The sequence below is a fragment of the Natator depressus genome, chromosome 6, assembly GCF_965152275.1.
Source record: "Natator depressus isolate rNatDep1 chromosome 6, rNatDep2.hap1, whole genome shotgun sequence".
In the NCBI taxonomy this organism is placed as follows: Eukaryota; Metazoa; Chordata; order Testudines; family Cheloniidae; genus Natator; species Natator depressus.
Window position 1 is genome coordinate 87,666,966 of NC_134239.1, and position 22,172 is coordinate 87,689,137.

The window sequence follows — 22,172 nt, forward strand, 5'->3', positions numbered from 1 at the left end:
CCAAGGTGGTTAAATCAGTGTAAAACTCTGTTTGGCTACTGTTAATTCTATTTAGATCTGGCCTTTTGAGTTAAGCTAACTAAGGCCTTGTCTACCCACTAACTTTCCCCAGTTTAACTTAAAGGTTTGATTTAAAACTAGTTTAGTTAAACCAATGCAAGTTGTATGTAGGTACTCTTATTTAAGTTTGAGAGGCTTATTTCAATTTAGCTTTATCCAGGACTAACCTAAACTAACACCTGGTCTACACTACAAAGTTAGGTCAACTAAGTCAACATGCATTGACTTATTTCTACATGTCTACACTCAAATTTGTCTCCGACCGATGTACACTCCCCATTATGGTGATGCAGTAACACCATAAGCCCAAATGCTATTAAGTCATGGCTGACATACTGTGTTTGATACAATGCAAGTCTAGACCTATGTTGACCCTAACAGTCCTCCAGCAGCTGCTCCACAATGCCCAACTGTGATTGCTCTGGTCAGATCTCTTGAGCCTGTGGGAAGAAGAGGATGTGGACATCTATGAAAAGATTGCACAGGGGATGCAGGTGTAGGGGTACAACAGGGAGCAGCAGCAGTGCTGCAGGAAAGCAAAGGAACTGTGGCAGGCATATCAAAAAGCTAAGAAGGCTAACAGTCATTCTGGTGCTGAGCCACTGAGTTGCTTCTTTTACAAGCCACATGTCATACTTGGCAGAGACCCTATCAGTAGCCTGCAGACCACCATGGATACCTCAGTGGAGCGTGAAACAGAGACCTCTGCAATGGACAGAGGAGGAGGTAAATGCAGTGGAGGCTTCAGCTATGCCATGAGCCAGGATCTATTCAAGACTCCACCCCAGTCTAGTCAGTTCCATCAGCTGAGCATGAACAAACCTGATCCAGGGCAAGGCCCCTCAGATAAGTATGTGCATACATTCTCCATTAAAATGTTTAAATGTAAAGATGGCCCAACCCCAAGTTAGGAGGACACAGGTATCTATTTTTCTTTGTTTTACTTGTACAAGAAGGGGTAGAAGAAAAGAAAATTATCTGATTTTCATTCCCTACTAGGGTTAGTGGGGCAGAGCATGTGGATCAATTTGTTTACATATATAGGAATGTCCGTTGTGTCCTCCTGAGAGATATCGATGACGCTTTCATGGCAGTACTCCGCAATCCTCTCCCGAGGGTTTCTAGGGATGGCAGTCTGTCTTCTTCTGTACTAGGACAGTTTCCCACACCAGTCCATGATGACTTCAGCAGACACAGCTGCAGAAAACAGGCTAGTGGCATATGGGCCTGGGCAGCTTCAGCAGTGTTCTCTGTGTCTTTGTAACCTTCAGGAGTGAGATATCAGCTAAAATCACCACCATCTATGGAAAATAGTGCCAGTATTCCCTGCCATTGCCCTGAACTCACACCCATGGAAACAGGGACTAGAATTTTATTGCTTTACACAACTGAAAAATTCCCTCCTCATTTTGCCCCAGCCCTGGCAACTCGTATTTACTTTGGCTGCGGCTGGGGAGCTGTGCTGTGCAGAGAAGCTCCAAGGCTGAAGTGTCAATGAGCATGTCTTATTTAAAACTCCTATGGGAATAAGGGAAAGGAATTCTGAAACTTATCTTGTGTTTTCCATTGTGACTGTAAACACAATGATACATCTGTCTGTTTTATCTGAGGCTGCTGCCATTGGGGCCTTGAATGGTGCCCCCTCCACACACAGAGGGCCTAGATGGCAGGGGTGAAAGTAAGGGGGTAGGGGCCAGTACGGTGTACCAGTAAAAAGTAGCCACCAGGACCAGCCCATACCGCTGACTTTAAAGCGCTGCCCCAGCAGCGCTTTAACGTCGCTGCCCCTTTTGCGCCCCCAGCGGGTCCCTACCAGCAGGGTTGCCAATGGGGGAGGGGCCCAAAAGGGGCAGCGACGACCCGGCTGGGGGGCACAAAGGGCAGCGATGTTAAAAAGCTGCCGCAGCAGCACTTTAATATCGCTGCCCCTTTTGCCTGCCCCCCCAGCCACTGACAGTGGGGGGGCAAAAGAAATAGCTGTCCTGGGGCCACAATTTAAAAGGGCCCCGGCCTCCGGCTGCCTCTGCTGCTACTGCGGCTGCGCCGGCCGGAGTCCCGGGCCCTTTAAATCGCGGCTGGAGCCACGGGCCAGGGAGCACAGACAGACTGGCTGGGGGATGCTGACCCCCATCCCCACACCTTCCGCCCGAAGCCTCGCCCCTTTCGGGGGGGGCCAGAGCAGCCCCGTACCAGTAAAATCTGCATTTTACTTTCACCCCTGCTGGAGGGTGAATATAGCAGACAGCCTGGAGAACTAAAGAGTGGACAAGAGAACAGCTGGGACTTCTGGGCCTGAAAAGGAGAGGGAGATGCACCAGGACATAGTGGGGCTTCTCGGGCTGCAAACACAAATGCTGCAGACTCTTGTTGACCTATGAAGGCTAGCTATAATATTCTCTCCTCACTGTATGTCCATCATTTAAATGACTGTGTAACCCCACTTTCTTCCCTGGGTTACTCGGGAGCAGGCAACACTCACCTGCGTGCCTGGGTACCTGATGTTGACATTAAAGGAGATCCTGAGTATCCCAGTGGTGATGTCGGATAAGTGGGAATCCTCTATCCACCCCTCTGCTGCAGTCCCTTTACTTCTAAAGGAAGTTAAAGTTGGCAGTGCCTGCACCTGGCTGGCCCCTGTACACACTCAATAGCATGCCTTGGGAACCTCCAGGAATAAACCCCTTCAAATAGTAATAATAATAATAATATGTGGCATGGGTCTAACTCAAATACCAATTACAAATAATGTACACCCAATATACTTAAATTAGAGCTAACATTCCTTTACTTAACAACCTAAAGAAACAGGGTATAACAGACTAAGATTAAATGTCACTACTAATTTAAATCCACAGGGGCAGTTGAATAAAATCAATTAAATACAATATACAGTAATGAAACTTATCTAACTGGCATTTACACTGCCACCATTTACCCCACCCCGGAGTGTATGCCCCTCTGGATTTCCGAGTCCTAGACACTTGCGTGGGAGGGCTTGAAGATCTGCAGCTGGAGACAGCGCTCTGTTGGTTCCGTGTATCAGCCCAGACACGGCACAAAACTGCACAACCCCTCTGACGATTGGAGCTGGCCCCACCAAATGCAGCAGCTCTGGGTCCTGGCTCGGTGGGGGGATCACTCTGCATCTCCTCAGTCTCTCTGCTATGCCCCTTCCCTTGCAAGTACTTTCCCAAACAAGAGTGGGGGTTACTCACAGTTCCTTCACTGCAGGCCCAGCACTAGGCACAGCAACAGTCTCTGCCCTGGCACCAGTGAAGCCACCAACAGCCTCTGAGGCTCCCTGCTGGATCGAAGTCCCTGCCAGCTCTCAGCAGCAGCTTCTGGCTTCCTAGCAGCAGATCCTGGTATGGACAGAGCTCCACAGCAGCAATCTCACTCCTTTCCCCAAAATGGAGCCCACTACCTGCTCTCCTTGCACGAGGAAGTCTCTCCCCCTTTCCCCAAGGCATCATGGGAGTTGTAATCTCTAAAACTAGATTGCAGCACATGGGCTTTTCTCTTGGAACGCCCCAAAAAAGTTCAGAGGCCCCTCCAGTAACAGGTGCCTACAACTACTAATAGGAATTCTGAACATGTGCTTAGTGGAGAATAAATGTGTTATTTGTTTACAGAATTCATGAGCTATAAGCATTGTCACTAAGGGGCCATGGGAACTGGTAAACAAGCCACACATGAAGTGGCACATGATAATCAGAGTTGGTACCCTGGTTAAAACAGGAGTCCTAATTGAACCCATATGAAAGTTAATAATTTAAATAGCATTTAAAAATAACACAAAGGCAAGGCGGAATTACACATAAGAGTTTTTTTCTTTACTTGGGACTGATGATTGTAAACACACTCAGCATTTCTACAGGCTCTCTGGGAGTACCACACAAGGTAATCACATCCTTTTGGAAATCCTTATAACCTAGCCCAGTCCCCTCTGGCCAATTTGTTAAAGGCATAGTCTCTATTTAAGGAAAAGAAACAAAAATAACAGCACGGGAACATATTACCCCATGCCCAACAGAAAATTCATGCTAGTGAGATGGGATTGCGAACCTTCCTTGAAGAGGAAAAGAGAAAAGTGAATGTACATAGGGGCTGGAACTAGGAGTGCTTGAAGTGGTTTCCATCATATGCAGGATTTACAGTTTGGTTCAATGGCTCTCAGCACCTCCACCATACAAATTGTTCCAGCACCTCTGTGAACATAACAAATATTTGCTGGCTAGCAGTTGAACACAGACAAAAAACTGCACACCACACCATCTAATAAACTGGCTTCTCTCATTTTCTGGATCCTGAAGACAGGCCACAGAACACAAAATCTGCAAAAAGAAGGAATAAGATGCCCCCACATATTCAGCTTCAGGAGCTCCAGGTTCAGGAACTTTTACAGCTGGGCATTTCTCATTCTCTACACAGAAACAATAATGCAAAATGGAAATCCTGTATCCCTTATTTTTTCCTACAGTTTCAGCTATCCCTCCCTTAGACAGACAACCTGATTTCATTCTCTGTCCTCTGTACCTTTCCACTGCACACACTCAATTCCTGACCTATTCTTTCTGGCTACAGTGACTCCAGTCTCTGGTGCCAAGTTCTCAACCACTGCTGCTATCATTTCCCTAGAAATTCACTCCTCTGTGCTCCACTCCTCTACCTCCTCACTGATACTGCAGCTAGTTTTCCTGTGCTTTGAGGTCTGCTTCTAACCCTTCTCCATACCCTCTGTAGTAATAACTCTTTCTCCAGGACAGGTGCCCTCATCCACTCTAGCTCCCTCCCTGCTCTCTGCGCAGTTACTATTCCTCCCCATTTATGGAGTTCCCAGTCTGCTTCCCTTACAGCTCCTGTACAGCTATCCCTCGCATAGCTAGGTCCCACACTTAATCCGATTGCAGCCATCATTTCCCAACCAGACTCCCTAATTCATCCCCATTTATTTCCCATTCCTACTGTATCCATCCATGTTCCTCACTGAGGGCCTTACATTTAGTTATAACTTACACTATGAGTTGTCACCATCATTTCAATGAGACTGTGTGGCCCTATGCCTTATTTACTGCACACGATTCAAACCCTGCACTGAAGGCAGAATTATAAATTCCCCTGCGGTGCTCATCATTATAATATCTGAGTTCTTCACAAACATTAATTAGTTTAACTTCTTGTAGGGTAAGAGGGTGGTATCATTGCCATTTTACAGTTGGAGAACTGAAGCACAGAGCTTGAGGTCAAAAACTCTACTAATTTAGGGTGCCCAATGTCAGATAACTACAACCTGTTTTTTTCATCAGATGGTACTTTGTATATTCAAAGCACAGTTCCTATAGACTTTAGATGCAGCTGAGTTTTTTCAGCACTTCTACAAATCAGACCCCAAGATATCAATTTGGGCATCCAGAAAATGAGGAACACACAATTAGTGACTCAGCTGTGAAAAGTTTAGTTTGAGTGACTTGGATAGCACCACATAGGGACTCTGTGGCAGAGGCAGGTATAGAATTGAGTTACTCCAGAGCAGCATTTAACTGCCTTAACCGTGTGCCCATTCTTTCGCTTCCTGTAATCCCCTGCCTCATTCATTGCTGGCACCAGAGGAGGTGGTAGCAGTGCCCATCTTGTAACTTTCAGCCCAGTGTTTAGTGCATTTACCTGGGATGTAGGGGACTCAAGTTCAATTCCCCAGTCTGCCTGATAGGGATAAGGATTTGAAGAGGGATCTCCTGCTGCCCAAGGCATGCTTTAATCACTTAGCTATGGGATATGCTGATGTGGGGGTGCCCTCAGTCTCTCCTGTTGAAGCTGTCCCACTATGAATAAATAGAGAGTGATTGGACCCTGGGCCTCCCACTTCTCAGGAGGGTCCCCCAAACATCAGGCTGCAAAGTCGTTCTTTTTCTGAGGCTCAATGGCAATACAGGAGGCTGCTCCTCCTCTAGCCATTATGGAGGGAGGGAGGCAGGCATCGCATCCCTACAAGAAACTACGTAGGCACCAAAACTGCCTGACTCCAGGAGATGGGTTCCCATTAGTGGAGCTCTAAGCAGAGATAGATGCAGTGATGCTACACCACATATTCTTCATAGAGAGATTGTTATGATATGAATATGGCATAACTAAAATGTGTTTTATGCAAGATGGGTCTTGTGAAATATCATTGGAAAGGTTATGATTTGCTGAATATGATTATCCTATTTGTATGTATGTATCATTTCTGTATTTTATGTTAGGAATATTGACTATGCAACAATTACAAGTGAATTTACACCTGGGGATCGCTCACCAGATAGTATGCAATCAGCCTGGAATGGGCCATTAGGGAGAACAATAGGACTTTGAAGATGCTAATCTCCCACCTTCCTGAGAAGTTTCCTGGGATGCCACAACCTTTGACTCACGGCTGCTTTGATGCTGCAGGGTCATGTGATCAAGTCACCTGGTACTGGACTCCATCTTATACTACCAGTATTTTTCCACTGGGGGCAGGGGGAACCACACTGGAAAACAAAGGGTTCCTGCCATATGTAAATCCTATTTCAGGCAGGGAAGTGAGTTAATCAGGGTTTGTTCATTCTTCCCTGAATCCCCGCCCAGGATGACTGCTGGAAACATCTAAGAAACAAAGACAAAAGAGGGGATGGAGAAGAGCTGAGCCCAGGCTGGAAAAGGTGTCCGGCTTGTGAAAGAAATGCCTAAAACACCATTTAGGATGAGAAATTATTACTTGTAACCAGTTTCTTTAGTGTCTTAAGCTTACATTGTGGTTTTTGTTTTATTTGCTGGGTAATCTGCTTTGATCTGTTTGCGATCCATTATAATCACTTAAAATCTACCTTTTGTAGTTAATAAACTTGTTTTTGTTTTTTCTAAAACCAGTTTGTGCAACTCATAACTGGGACGGGGTAAAGCTGTGCATATCTTCCTCCACATTGAGGGAGAAAGTGAATTTCAATAAGCTTACACTGTGGAGCGAAATATGATATAATTTTGGGATTGCACCCCCTGAGGGGGTGTGCACTTGAGTGCTGGGCAATTCCCTAGCTGAGTCTTCCCATGCAGAGCTGATTTCAGTGTCAGTGTCTTTCTGCAGCTGGGTGTGTCCCTACCTGTGTGTGTGTGCTGGAGGATGCTTGAGGGCCTGACCCAGCAGGACAGTGTAAGGGAGCCCAGGCTGGTGGAACAGGCGGGCTCAGTGGTACCCAGTACATCAGGTGGCACCCCGGGGGGGGGGAAGGGGAGCAACCTGTGACAGATGCCTCCCTGCAGCCCAGACTTAGGCACATATCTCAAGACATGGGAGGGGTTCAGCACACACCCTTCTCATCAGCATCCCCCACTGGCTAGTTTAAGTGGCTCCCTGTCTAGCATGCTGGCTTTGTGGATTGCATTCTTAGGCACTTACCTCTCTCGATTCATTCTGTAGGGAGCCTAGGCACCTAACCCAAGCTTTGTGGATCACAGTGGGGTTCCTGTGAATTTCTAGGCACCTAAAAGTTAGGCATCACAATGCTCAGCATTTTAACACCTTTGTGGATCTGGTCCTTAGACTTTCATAGAAGCAGGATTAGACCCTGCATTTTGGGTGAAATCTTGTTCACATGAGTAGTCCCAGCAATGCAACTACTCATGTCATAAAAATGAGCTGAATTGGGACCTTTATATATAAGAAAAAACAGATTCTTATCTAGGGCCTAGTTTTGCAGCCTTTTTTATTCAGTCAAAATTCTCATTGAGTTCAATAGGTACTTTTGAACTCAAACCTGATCCCCAGACCACTGAAAACAATGCATTTAAATTAGGCTGTATGATATTTTCTAGAATAAGGACTGCAACATCCTTTAAATTGAATAACTGTAGGCATAGTTTAAATTGTAGGGAGAAGGCATGTTTCTAAAATACTATAAAATTCTCTCACATTCTTTCATTCAAAATATACACTGCAGGTAAATTATAGCTACAACACAAGACATTATAGCCAAGATTTTCAAAAGTGATTAGTAATGTGGGTACCCTCATTTTTGGATGCCCTGAGATACCTTAAAGGGGCCTGATTTTTGAAAGTGCTGAGCACCCACCCTCTGAAAAATCAGGCAACTTGAAGGTATCTCAAATTGGGTACCTAAGAACACTAATTATTTTTGAAAATATTGGCTGAAATGCATTCTCTAATAGCCTAAAAATGAAGGAGAATTTTATTACACAGAACACTGATGTAAAAAGACTGGATGATTCAATATTACAAATATTTTCCAACATAAATGTATTGCTGGTTCCAAGAACCATAATCTGAAAACTGGAAATTCTCTCATTTCAATGTTATTTGTCTGTTGTACAAATCTGAAAAATAAAGTTTTCAATGCAATCGTACTTATTACTGTAGTCATTTTATTGACACTATATGATGTACTGCTTATGCGATTTACAACTACACATATGAACAACATGTGTTAAAATAGTCATGTATCGGGGAGAGATTTATGGCCTTCATTTTCCTCTTGCTCATATCAGTGTAAATCTGGAATAGTTCCACTGAAGCCAATAGATACACCAGAGTAAAACTGAGATGAGCAGTGAATCATACCCTATTTTTTAAGCAGTTTAGAAAAGTACCTTTGTTTCAATTAATTAAGCAACTCAATACAAGGTACTTGTTTTTGTTTGATTGATTGTTTCCTAGTACTTTCAGTGCTACCCTGAAAGTAACAATAGAGGCTTCAGAAATGAGAAACATGGCCACAAGTCAACCACAGGTATGACTATTCCAGCATTTAATTTTCCTGGGCATGCAGTGAGACCCAGCAATGCACAGGAAGTTTAATGGAATTAGCATCCTTGCAGGAGTTACAATTTAGAGATAATATATTTCAAATTGTTGCATTTAGAAATAGATCATACAATGCCCACACCTATTTCCATGGAAGTCAGAGGCAAAACTCCCACTGGAAGAAGGATCAGGCCAACTGTTAGAATTGTAAGGAATTAAATTACAGAAATTGAACAGAATGGGCCAATTTCATCCCCTGGCGTAAACCCACTGAAGTCAGGGCCTCTTTTAGGGCCTGATCCAAAACACACTGAAATCAAAGGAAGTGCTTCCATTAACATCATTCAATACTGCTCATCAATCATTTCAGATTTTAAAAGTGGCTAATAGGATATATGAACAGTTTCAAAAACATTCTCTTTCACATCATATAAACTGGTTCGGTGTTTCATGAGGTGCAGAAGGAAGTTGTGCAAAAGGAAGCATCAGGTGAAAGAGAAAGTTCTCATGAAATATGAAGGAAACTTCTAGGTGTAAGTAAGTGTGTCTGTTGGGGGGGGGGGTCGGAGGATAGAGGAACATGCTGTGAAAACATGGTGGTGATGACAGTTTTATTATTGCAGCAGCAGCTTCAGAGTTGATCCTCTTTACTGCCATTTTCGATCAAAAAGAGCTAACATTTGTATTCAAAATATTGTCATATACCACCTTATAACAATAAGAAAGAAAGAAACCCCTTAACCAATACCTCAGAATAAATAGATGCTCCTGTGTGCAAAAATAAGTTCTCATTTAAATGAAAAACTGGATGATATATGAATGATAGATTTCTAATAGACTAAATGGTCTCAAGCAACCAGATGTTCTTTTTGATGGGCTTGCAGTTATTTACTCAAACCCCAGTGCTTATCAGAGATGGAAAATTGGTTCGTGTTCTCCCGGAACAGATTTTAATGCAAATCACTTCTTCAGTTAAACTTATATAATACTAGATTTTTGAACAGTGCCATTCAGTACATTGTGAGTAATGATTTTGAAGAATGTTGTACAAATATGAACCTCTTTCCTTGTAATCTAGGTGTCCCAATGCCAACATGTTGTCCCAAATAATATGTGATCTCCAAAATCCAAATGGAAAGGAATAAGTCTCTGTTAAAACATCAAATGACGTCCACAAATGTTGTAGCATTAAGCTAAAACACTCATGTACAGCAATAGCCTATGAATATTAAGATCATTTGCAAATCCTGCTCACTAAATTCATTATTGTATTGGAACAGAAATCAAAATGAAGAAAATAAACCCACACAATTCCCAATAGTCACAGAGACTATGGTGCACACACAGAAATCATGTACAATTAGAGACATCATTGTTGTCCAACAGAAAGAGATTTTTACCATAGCATCGTTTTATATATATATATATATATAAAATCACTATGAACTACTTCTCAGTTATGAAAGGAAAATGCTTGCCAGAGTAGTGTGTGTGTGTGTGTGTGTGTGTGTGTGTTGGAGAGGGCAGACGATGATGATATGTGTATGTACTGGAGTTCATAGATGGTGGTGGTGGTGTGTTTGTTGGAGTGAGTGAATGTGTATAAACATAGTTTGTGTGTTGGAATAGGTAGGTGCTGATAATATGCATGCAAGGAAGGTAGATGGTAGTGTGGGGGTGTGCATTTGTGTGGTGATGAGTATGGTGTTTGCACCTCTGAGGTGGTTCTGGTAGGTGGCAGTAATCTATGTGTGTCTATGTAAGTGGTGGCAATGTGTGCGTAGTGGTAGTACGGAGGGTATGTGGTGGTATGTGAGGCGTCAATAGAATGGTTAGTAAGTGGTGTGTGTTTGTGTAGTTGTGGTAGGTTGTGTGTGTTTGTGTAGTATGTATGTGTGTAGGTTGTGTGGGTATGTAATGATGTGTATGTGTAGTGGTGTTGTGTCATGTCTAGTGGTGATAGAAAGGGTAGCTGGTGATGTATACTGGGGCGTGTGTGTGTGTGTACAGGTGGTAGAATGGGTATGTGTTGGCATGTAGTAGAGGTGCCAAATGTAGGGGCAGGGTGTGCGTGTGTGATGGTGGTGCTGTGTCTAAGGGAAGGGTGTGTGTGGACGTGCTGGTGGCACTGTGTGTAGAGGCAAGGTCGGTGTGTGGAGGTGGTGCAGTGTGTAGAGCCAGAGGTGTGTGTGTGGAAGTGCTGGTGTTGCTGTGTGGAGAAAGTATGTGTGTGTGTGTGTGGTGGCGCTGTGCCTAGGGGCAGGGTGTGTCTGTGTGTGGAGGTGCAGGTGGCACTGTGTGTACGGGCAGGGTGTGTACGGTGGTGCTGTGCCCAGGGCAGGGTGTGTGTGTGTGTGTGGCAGTGGCACTGTGTGTAGGGGCAGGGTGTGTACGGCGGTGCTGTGCCCGGGGCAGGGTGTGTGTGTGTGTGCGGCAGTGGCACTGTGTGTAGGGGCAGGGTGTGTACGGCGGTGCTGTGCCCGGGGCAGGGTGTGTGTGTGTGTGCGGCAGTGGCACTGTGTGTAGGGGCAGGGTGTGTACGGCGGTGCTGTGCCCGGGGCAGGGTGTGTGTGTGTGTGTGGCAGTGGCACTGTGTGTACGGGCAGGCAGGGTGTGTAGGGCGGTGCTGTGCCCGGGGCAGGGTGTGTGTTTGTGTATGGCGGTGTCAGGATGGGCTGTGGCGGGGAGCTGAGGCTGGCTCTTGGCTGGGGGCGGGGGGTCTCTGTGCGCCTACGAGCCGGGCTGGTGCCACAGCGGCCTCGGGAGCGGCCGGTGCAGGCCGGGACGGCCGGCGGCGGCTGCCAGGCAGGTGGCCGCGGGCGGGAGCTGAGCAATACGGAGCCGGGGAGGGGGCTGACTCCTGACGCTCCGCCGAGCGCTCGGGGCCGGCGGGAAGGACACCCACCTGCGTCGCCTCCTGGTGGGGGGTTTTCCCCTCCTCCTTCTCGTCGCTGCTGACGCGCCGCTGCCTATTAATCATTCACCAGCCGGAGAGCGGCAATTAACGCCGCTCGGCTCGGCGGCGGCGGCAGCCTCCTCCCTCCTCATGCCAGCCTCGGGCGGGAGACAACGCTGCGGCTCCGCCAGGGTGCCGAGCCGGGCGGGCGGCCAGCGCCGGCCGCTGTGAGCCCGCGGGCGGGGAGGGCTGGGCTGAGGATGCTCCCCAATGGCACCTGCCCCAGGCTCCCGGGCGGTGCAGGTGGCGGCAGCGGCAGTAGCGGCGGCGCGAGCGGAGGGAGCTGCTGTGGCAGCGGCAGCGCCGGCGGGGTGCTGGGGGAGGCAGCGGCGGGGGGCATGGAGGCGGGCGGCAGGAACTCCTCCGGCGCTCCGAACGGCACCCTGAGCGACTCGCAGGGCAGCGCCATCCTCATCTCCTTCATCTACTCCGTGGTGTGCCTGGTGGGGCTGTGCGGCAACTCCATGGTCATCTACGTGATCCTGCGCTACGCCAAGATGAAGACGGCCACCAACATCTACATCCTCAACCTGGCCATCGCCGACGAGCTGCTGATGCTCAGCGTGCCCTTCCTGGTCACCTCCACCCTGCTGCGCCACTGGCCCTTCGGCTCGCTGCTCTGCCGCCTGGTGCTCAGCGTGGACGCCATCAACATGTTCACCAGCATCTACTGCCTGACGGTGCTCAGCGTGGACCGCTACATCGCCGTGGTGCACCCCATCAAGGCGGCCCGCTACCGCCGGCCCAGCGTGGCCAAGATGGTCAACCTGGGCGTCTGGGTGCTCTCCATCCTCATCATCCTGCCCATCATCATCTTCTCCAGCACGGCGCCCAACAGCGACGGCACGGTGGCCTGCAACATGCTCATGCCCGAGCCCACCCAGCGGTGGCTGGTGGTCTTCGTGGTCTACACCTTCCTGATGGGCTTCCTGCTGCCCGTGGTGGCCATCTGCCTCTGCTACATCCTCATCATCGCCAAGATGCGCATGGTGGCGCTCAAGGCCGGCTGGCAGCAGCGCAAGCGCTCCGAGCGGAAGATCACCCTCATGGTCATGATGGTGGTGATGGTCTTCGTCATCTGCTGGATGCCCTTCTACATCGTGCAGCTGGTCAACGTCTTCGTGGAGCAGGACGACGCCACCATCAGCCAGCTCTCCGTCATCCTGGGCTACGCCAACAGCTGCGCCAACCCCATCCTCTACGGCTTCCTCTCGGACAACTTCAAGAGGTCCTTCCAGCGGCTCTTGTGCCTCAGCTGGATGGACAACGCCACGGAGGAGCCCGTCGATTACTACGCCACCGCCCTGAAGAGCAGGGCTTACAGCGTGGAGGACTTTCCCCCCGACAACTTGGAGTCGGGGAGCATGTACAGGAACGGCACTTGCACCTCCAGGATTACCACTCTCTGAGGAAGCGCGCAGCAGCCTTCCACCCCACCCCCCCTACGCCCCCCAGGCGCAGGGCAGCCGGGAACCGCGGGCGGGTGGAGTGGGGGGACGGGGGTTATTATTCTGTTTGGAAACAACAGAGGTTGGCACGAAAAGGAACAACAAAGTGTTCCCTGGTCGCCTGCCCCACACCCCACCCGCTCTGTATTTCAGTTGCGTTGTGTTTGTTCATGCTACTACGCCCCTAGTCAATTATTAACTAAGCGCCCCTCAGATGGACTTTAGGTTCCTCAATCTGTTGCTTCCTCCCCGTTGTGTGTGATCAGCGCGTGTGTGGGTCAGTGAGGTCTCCTGTTGACTTTCTCTGTTTCTTTTTGTGCTCGTCTCCGACTCCCCCATCCCCACCCCCCTTCCCTTTGGTTCACTTGCCATTGTGGTGGCACATCGATGTGCTGCTCTTTTCAGGGTCGTGTTGTTCGGTGTCTAATTGTTCCACCCCTTTGGAAGGTACACTGTTGACGGCAGACTTTGCCCCTTGGCAGCCTTAAAACACAAGGGGATGTTCTGTCAAAAGCTAGGAAATCGCTCAGTTTATACGCCACAGTTTAACTCAACCCCTCCTAGCTGAAACCAACACTGACCGGAAAGGGAGACAGGATTTCTGTTCAGAGTAGAACTAGGAAAGGTCCCTTTCCCCCAGCTGCAGAGAAAGAGCAGACAAGCCTTCATCCCCCACAAGGGAGAGAAAAGCTCCTCTAAAAGGGGCAGGCAAGCTCATGAAGTCATCTTGCAAGTAGGACAGAACTCCAGTTCTCTCTTTCTCTCGGGTAAGAATGTGAAAAGATAACGGGGCGGGGGGGGGGGGGGGTTGGGGGACGCAAACCACTAGAATTGAGTTCCATTGAGATTTGGCATTCAGTGGCACTCAAGGGGAAATGTCAGTCCCTATGGAAATGGAAACGAAAACGCCTCCTAAGAAAGAAACGCGATTATTTCATTATCTCAGAGCTGCCCAGCAGGCTGCTGATAACACAGAGATATACACCGCCCCGTGACTCGCATGGAGCAGGGTATTGGACGGGGAGGTGTGCAAATAATAAAGTTTAAAGGGGGCACTAGAGTGTGAAGCTATTGTCCTGTGCGTGTTACGCTCACCGTGAAACAACCCTCCAGGGAATAAAAGAGACGCAAGCTGTGAAGGACAGTCGGTGTGGCCGCTTTTGCAGTTCGAACCACATAGAATAAGGAAAGTTTATTGCGGATCCTTCATCAGGCTTTGAAATACTTATCAGAAACATACACCTGTCTGTTCAATAGTAGATGTAACCTAGCCCCACTTTGCATCGCTCCTAAACTGAAAGGGGTTTCCTGTATCAGCAGTGTAATCTACCTTCTCGGTGCTTCAATATATGTTTGATTTTGATTGTCTTTATGTGTGCGCTTAATATGTTGTTTGATTTGAGTATTTTCTTTTTTGTTACTGTGTCGTGAAAACGTTCTCTTTGAAGCAGTTCATTATTCTATGTACTGAAGTCTTAGCGGCCTCATACAAGGGAGTGCATTTTAAAAGGTTTCAGAGTAGCAGCCGTGTTAGTCTGTATTCGCAAAAAGAAAAGGAGTACTTGTGGCATCTAGAGACTAACCAATTTATTTGAGCACAAAGTTTTCCTGAGCTACAGCTCACTTCATCCGATGCATTCAGTGGAAAATACAATGAGGAGATTTATATACATACAGAACATGAAAAAATGGGTGTTATCATATACACTGTAAGGAGAGTGATCACTTAAGATGAGCTATTACCAGCAGGAAAGCGGTGGGGGCGGGGGAAAGAAAACCTTTTATAGTGATAATCAAGGTGGGCCATTTCTAGCAGTTAACAAGAACCTCTGAGGAACAGTGGGGGCAGGGGGGGGGGAATAAACATGGGGAAATAGTTTTACTTTGTGTAATGACTCATCCACTCCCAGTCTCTATGCAAACTGCTGGAAATGGCCCACCTTGATTATCACTACAAAAGGTTCCCCCCCAGCCCCCACTCTCCTGCTGGTAATAGCTCACCTTAAGTGATCAGTCTCCTTACAGTGTGTATGATAACACCCATTTTTTCATGTTCTGTGTGTATATAAATCTCCTTACTGTATTTTCCACTGAATGCATCCGATGAAGTGAGCTGTAGCTCACGAAAGCTTATGCTCAAATAAATTGTTTAGTCTCTAAGGTGCCACAAGTACTCCTTTTCATTTTAAAAGGGTGATGTTCAAGAAGGCTCCTTCTGGAGAAAAAGATTATAACCTTTTTATAGGCCTTCTTTTTCCATTGTTTCCCCACAACAATTCTTTTTCCTGTCTTTTTGCACCTTGATCATGCATATTTCAGAATCGAGAATATTTTTCTGATAGAAAAACAGTGCTTTTCTATTGGATAAATGATGGTGGAAAGCAAAATCTAACATTTCTGTTCCCCCTTTAAAGATTATCCCAACTTAGACATACCAGTAAAGATTATGGTGACAATAGCAATTCTGCTTTCTGTTCTTTATTGCATTCGTTAAAACAGAACTAATGTCAAAGACTGTGCGCTAGCGCACTTTTACCAAATCATCTCTCTAGCACAATACTGTGAATTATAGGAATAACTACTGGAGATCGGAAGCAAAAGGATAATTACCTAAAACGCCTGTAAACACTGCCTACTAATTGCTATATTACTTACTGCGTCCAACAAGTGTTAATACTTAACTTACTAATGTGTCTAGCTCTTTGGGGGGTTCAGTAAGGTTCCTGGATGAACTGTAGCATGAACTTTTCTTAGGAGCAAAAAGCATCAGGCCATTTTGCAAATCTCTGCCACCAAAACATCAAATATTGTCAAATGAATATATAAATTCTAGTATCTCTCTAAGGACCTGATCCGTAGCCCATTGAAGTGAATGGAAACTCTCCCACTGACGTCAGTGGGCTTTGGCTCATCTTCTTTTGGTTTAAAAAATAATTGCTAATATGGATGCTGTTACATCCCTATTAAAACATTTTGTGAAAGGCTTTAAAATCTGTATAGTTTTATTCCTTTTTACTTTTCAGGGGACCACTCAATTAAAAAGGACCTTCAAATAATTTTAAAGGTAATTGCTAATTTTAACCTTCATTTATAGTAAAAAGAGAGAGAGAGAGAGAGAGAAATCTCTCTTACAATCTTTAGGAACATTTCACTGAAGACAGGCATTGCATTGTTTAAAACAGACAAAAACCACAGGGTGCCATGTTTACATTTTTAGAGCTCCATTTCAAATTGTGCTCATTGTTTCCTTAAAAAGGTATCAGTCTAGTGCTTTTATACTGTCACTTCACCCAGCAATACTGTAATGCAGTGTTAGCTTAATAAACAGATATATTATACAGTACTCTGCAATCTACTTTTTACTGTTTTTCTGCAATTACTAGTTTTTTTTTAAAATAGTACAAAATTGCTACTCAGCTTTGATGAGACATTAAGCAAAGGTTGTTTATTTGTTTCCTTTGGCTTCATGCAAAGATATTGGAACTTGTGATACCATGCACTTAATTCTACAGACATACCAACTTGTGTGCTCTGATTTCAGTTCTCTCAAGCTAAGTAAAGTCAAGCTGTGCTAATACTGGGCTAGGAGACCACCCAGGGTGTTGGAGTATTGGGTGCTTAGTTACACAATAAAAGGTATTCTTTCCTCCTCCTCATTACTGAACTAATTTGTCAGCAGTCAACATGGTGCTAGGATCACTGTGTTGTTTCAGCTGGATACAACATTCTTCACTGCTTGTCCTGAACTAATGCGTGGTGCTGTCATTTTTCACCTTGAATGTGGCTACACTTTGGTGGTAAATGAAGTGATGAAAAGCTGTATAGCATTACAGTGTTGCAGCGGAAAGAAAGGTAGTCCAATCAAAGTTATTATTCCAAATAAGTGAGAAATAACTATCTGAGGGGGAAAAAATGCCTTCAGGAACTGATGTGAAATGTATAAGAAAACAAAGGTTTCAGAGTAGCAGCCATGTTAGTCTGTATTCGCAAAAAGAAAAGGAGTACTTGTGGCACCTTAGAGACTAACCAATTTATTTGCGCATAAGCTTTCGTGAGCTACAGCTCACTTCAAGTGAGCTGTAGCTCACGAAAGCTTATGCTCAAATAAATTGGTTAGTCTCTAAGGTGCCACAAGTATTCCTTTTCTTTATAAGAAAACAAAGTATTATTTCAAATGCTTTGCAAATTCTCAAATAAAATTTGTTAAAATTTCATATAAAAAAGGATTCAAACAACTTGTTGTCTTCAGCAACCACTGAAGAAAGCATTTAGCTGAAATATTTCTCTCCAGCACTCTACATAATTTTATTTATACATAACCCACTTTACCCACAAAAAGCATAAATACTGTTTACCATCAAGAGGGCATTGCTGCATGTTTTTTAGTTGTCTAACATATCACAAGTTTCATACTAATGTATATGTTGGCACAGGGTCTGACCATGCACCATTGACTTCAGTGTGAGTTTTGTCATTGACAGTAGTGGTGCAGGGTAAGGCCCATATAAAATGTGAGTGATGTTTCTCAAAAGCACTTTTAGACTTGATGAAGTGAGTAAGCATGGCCTGTGTTGTCTCATAGATCCACACACAGAGCGGACCCTCTGCACACTGATTTTCTCAGGAGGGGTGTGTACTGGGGGGAGAGCCAGACACCTCTGCAGTATTGTCTCCACCCAAACACACCACAAAGGAGGCTCAGAGTAAGTCTTGTTCCCCACCCCCCAGTAAGTCTCCCCAGGAAATACTATACAACCTAGAGCAGTATCATCTATGAACTCACATCTGATAGGTCTGAGGGCAACTTCAGGCTGGCACTGTTGGGCTGCCAGGAGTCAGAATTAATGCAGAGGCACAAGACATCTAGAGGGGTGGCAGGGCCTCCTGTGGATCCTCTGGGCATTATGTGTAATGATGGGGATCCACCAGGTTTGAAGTATTTTGTGTATGAATATAAACCCCATTTTCCTGATGGAGCCATAGGGGCGGCACTCATCTGGGGTGCAGGATCTTAACATAGATTTCCTCCACAGAAGGAGCTGAGTTGCCACGATATCAATGTTTTGAATATGACATATTCATTTCTGAAATGCCATTTCTACAACATACCTAGATAGAACAGATTTTTTTAAAAAATAATCATTTTAAAAAAGGAAAGTCTATATTTCTAGTATATGTTAATAGAACAATCGTTTGCCTGTCTGGTGTACTGTGGCAACCAGTCTCCAACAACATGCACATTTTAGCTCCAAAGCTTGGGCCAAATCTTGTTCACTTTCCTGAAATCAATTGGCCTCCAGGTGAGTAAGGCAAGCAAGACTTGGCTTTGCAATATCACTTGCCCAATAAAGCAAAGCGTAATTTAATGGGTACCTTAAAATATCACCAACATAAAAAAAGCAACCAAGCAAAAAGAAACAGGATCAAGGAATTCACTCTGTTTTCCAAAAAGAATTACTGTTTTTCAGCCTCTGTGATTTCCAACCCCACCAGTCTCCAGCGCTCTGCATTTGAGAATGTGACTCATGCTCATCACCATTGTATCTGAGCTGCATTGCAGAGTCTATCTGTGAACTACTTCAGTACCTAAGCATGGTGGAATGAGACGTGCCAAAGTTGGTAGTGTTTGGTGATTGCAAAATCAAGAGGGATAACTAGCTTTCCGAATCAGAATTAAATGGCCACCATGATGACCCCAGGACTATCCTCAGGTGGTCTTTGGCTCAGTTTACACAGCTGACCATGCTTTTGATCTAGTGTTTAGTTTGGGATTGGAGGGGAAGCATTTGAAAATTATGGGCCTGATTTTCAAGAGGTTCTGATTGCACCGCCAGCTCTAATCAATATCAGTGGGAGCTGCAGGTGTTCAGCACTTCTGAAAATCATGCCCTACACTCATTGTAGGGACTAACCACTGCCATCTTCAAACTGATGATAGGGTGCTTATTTCCTGTTGGTGTGAAAGAGCTGCTTTAAGGCTCTAGCTTTGAAAACTAAGGGAACCTGTTTGCAACAATGCTAGCTGAATTGACAGACAAGGTATTTATTGGTTAGAATGCACTGTAATGAAATGAAAAGGGTGTATCATTTATCAGAGTGCCAACTAAGGCTCAGTGGAAGCTTTAGCTGGATGAAGTGTACAAAATAAAATCCTATGTGGAGTCTACTATATTATATAATCAAGCAGAGACCAGACATGGATAAAAGGAAAATGCAGAATGCACTGATCTTTTGATTAGAAAAAAACTCAATAACCCTATTAATCACTTTCTTTCCCTAGCATCACTGCAGATTTATTTTGCATATGATCTGACTGAGGCCACAGGGAGAGCAAAAAATAAATAAATTCTAAGCTAAATTCAAAATATTATAAAATAGCTCCTTTAAAGAGTTTCTGATTCCTTTTGGAAGAGCTGGAACAACATTCTGTTTAAAAACATGTCTTTTATAACTTAGATTCTGTAGTTTCTTCCTTTGGCTTTTTGTTTGTTTAAAAACCTATATAAAAAGCTGCTAATTCACAGCCTAAACACAAGGGGCCAGACCCTCAGCTTATGTAAATTATCGATGTCAATGGAGCTACACTAATTTACAACATCTGAGGCTCTTACCCGCTGGTTCCTGCCTCAAAGAGTTTACCATCTAAACTGATCACAGCACAAGAGATGGAGGGGGGAATACAGAGAATGGGGATACTTGGATAGTACAGTACATGTCAAGTTAATTCTTAGCTGTTTGCCTCTTTTTTATAATTATGATTGGGGAGAGGTTGGTGGGATTTTTTTTTATTTCTTTTCAATTGTTCAAAGGAATGGATGAGAAGATCATTGTTTGCAGGGCAAAGGTGGGTTCTGAGTCGTGTGACTAGATAGCAAGTGTGAAAAGTCAGGATTGGGGGTGGGGGAGAGAGGGTAAGAGGGCCCTATGTAAGAGAAAGCCCCTAAATCGGGACATCTGGTCACTCTAGTTCTGAGAGGAAATTGAAGGTTAAGAAAGAATTTGGAGGGAGAACATCCCAGGCACATTGGCAGCATCGGAAAAGGGGAGACGGGGACATGAAAGGAGGCAGAATTGGTGGAATGCTGACTCTGACCAAGGGAGTGGCAGGTGACCAGGGATCACAGATAGGCAGGGACAGAGCGCTACATAGCCTTGAAAAGGGAAGGAGACGGAATTCAAAATGGAGAGAGAAGGGACACAAGGCCAGGGAAGGAACTCTTATAGAGATACAAAAAACAGTCTTTTGGATTGTGTGGCAAGGCTTGGAGGGGAAACAGAGCATCATTTGGATATTAAAAAGACCTTCCAGTAGTCACTTTATATTATTTGGGATTCCTGCACCAACTATTGAAACTTCATTCATGTTAGACAAAGGAGTCAAAATTCTGCTTTCAGCTGCACCTTTGTAACCACCGAAGACAGCTTTGGAGTTAGTGATCACATTGTGAGTGTAGTGAGCAGAAAAATATGCTGTAAATATACATTCAGACAAAGGATTTTTATTTTCCCAAGTCTTGCCCCACAATTCCAGAGAAAGAACTCTATCTTTTGAATAAAATATGTTAAGTATATGAGTGTTGAAACTGCTGCTTTCAAAGCTAGTGGTTATTTGTAAAGGTACAAAGTATCTGAGCTTTTTCTAATAACTGAGTATTACCATAAGCAGGTTGCTGGGTACCCATAAACCATAGGACAAAAGCCTAGAAACCAAACAGATGGCAGAAGCAGTACGAGAGAGAGAAATCCTAGTCTTCTCTGATTTTTTTTTGAATATTTCAAACTGTTATGATCTCAACTTTCTGGCTTTCCCTCTGCCCCTGCCTCTTTCCCTTTTATTATTCAAATAGAAAATTTTCTTACAATATTTTTGTTTGATACAGAAAGTAATGTAAATATGTTAACAAAATGGGAATGGAAAACTATTGTACTTCCCCTCACCCATACATAAGATTCAGAGATGTAATACTTTATTTTAAAAAAGCCTGTAATGTGATATATAAATAAAACAAATATACTTTCTTTTAAGAACCAGAAGTGGCTTATATCTTGCTCCCCATATGCTTGAACTAAATTCACAATTTCATCATTAAGGGCTACAATAGATCCCACTGTGCTTTATCTGATCTATAGAGGATTTCAGTTTCAAGAGCACTTGGTCCAGGGTCTTTCCTCAGAATCAAAAATTAATGAAAAAGCATGAAAAGAAGAAACCCCCAAGAATGGGAGATAAGCTCATCAAACACCTATATTTATCAAAAGTGTGTGTCACTTGTGGTCTGTTAGCTAGATCATAGGAGTGAGTATTTTACCTAGAAGAGCTGAATATATTATATTTCATTATGATGGACTATATGTAGCATGAGACGACTGTTCCTGCACAGGCAGCATTCAATTTACATAAACTATTCCCACGTTCCCAAAGTTATTTAGGGAGTACAGAAAGAGCATTGCAATCTTCTTTTTAAACCTAGCTAAACATGTGGCCACTTCAATCTTTTAACACAAAAAAGGAAGGCACATTCCAAACATAAGGTAAACTATTTTACTCCAGCAAACCTGTCTTGCTCTGATGTGCCAGCAAGGGGTTCTTCTGAGAGTTCTAGACTGAATTTGTAAAACAGCAAGATAAGTTATGTTCAGAATTTTTGAAAGCAGTGTTAGCAATCTCTGTCTGATGTGCAGGGCAATCCCTGGTCGCTGTCTCTATCTGATTTGTAAGGTAAGAAAAAGGGAATTTGCGATGAATACATTCAAGAGTTGGCTATTAAACTAAAGTCATTAAAGTATAGAACAAATTAGACTATGATGCACAATTAATACAAATAGGGTAATGCTTATGTTGCTTACTGTGTTTTAATCCTTTTTAATTTCATGATATAACAAAGAGAAGGAATAAGCACTTTTTGTTAGTGAAGAGGAAAAATATTTTATG

The 22,172-nt window shown here is 44.7% G+C and overlaps 1 protein-coding gene across 1 annotated transcript; it reads left to right on the forward strand.

Annotated features, from left to right (window-relative positions):
- Positions 1-11,977: 11,977 nt before the first annotated feature.
- Positions 11,978-14,015, forward strand: SSTR1 (somatostatin receptor 1). Its single transcript, XM_074955884.1, has one exon. It carries the CDS (start codon positions 11,993-11,995, stop codon positions 13,199-13,201), a length of 1,209 nt encoding a protein of 402 aa, XP_074811985.1. The 5' UTR covers positions 11,978-11,992; the 3' UTR covers positions 13,202-14,015.
- Positions 14,016-22,172: the final 8,157 nt, after the last annotated feature.

What these genes read in the sequence shown, in the direction of transcription:
- SSTR1 (XM_074955884.1), top strand. Translation starts at nt 11,993, where the DNA reads ATGCTCCCCAATGGCACCTGCCCCAGGCTCCCGGGCGGTGCAGGTGGC.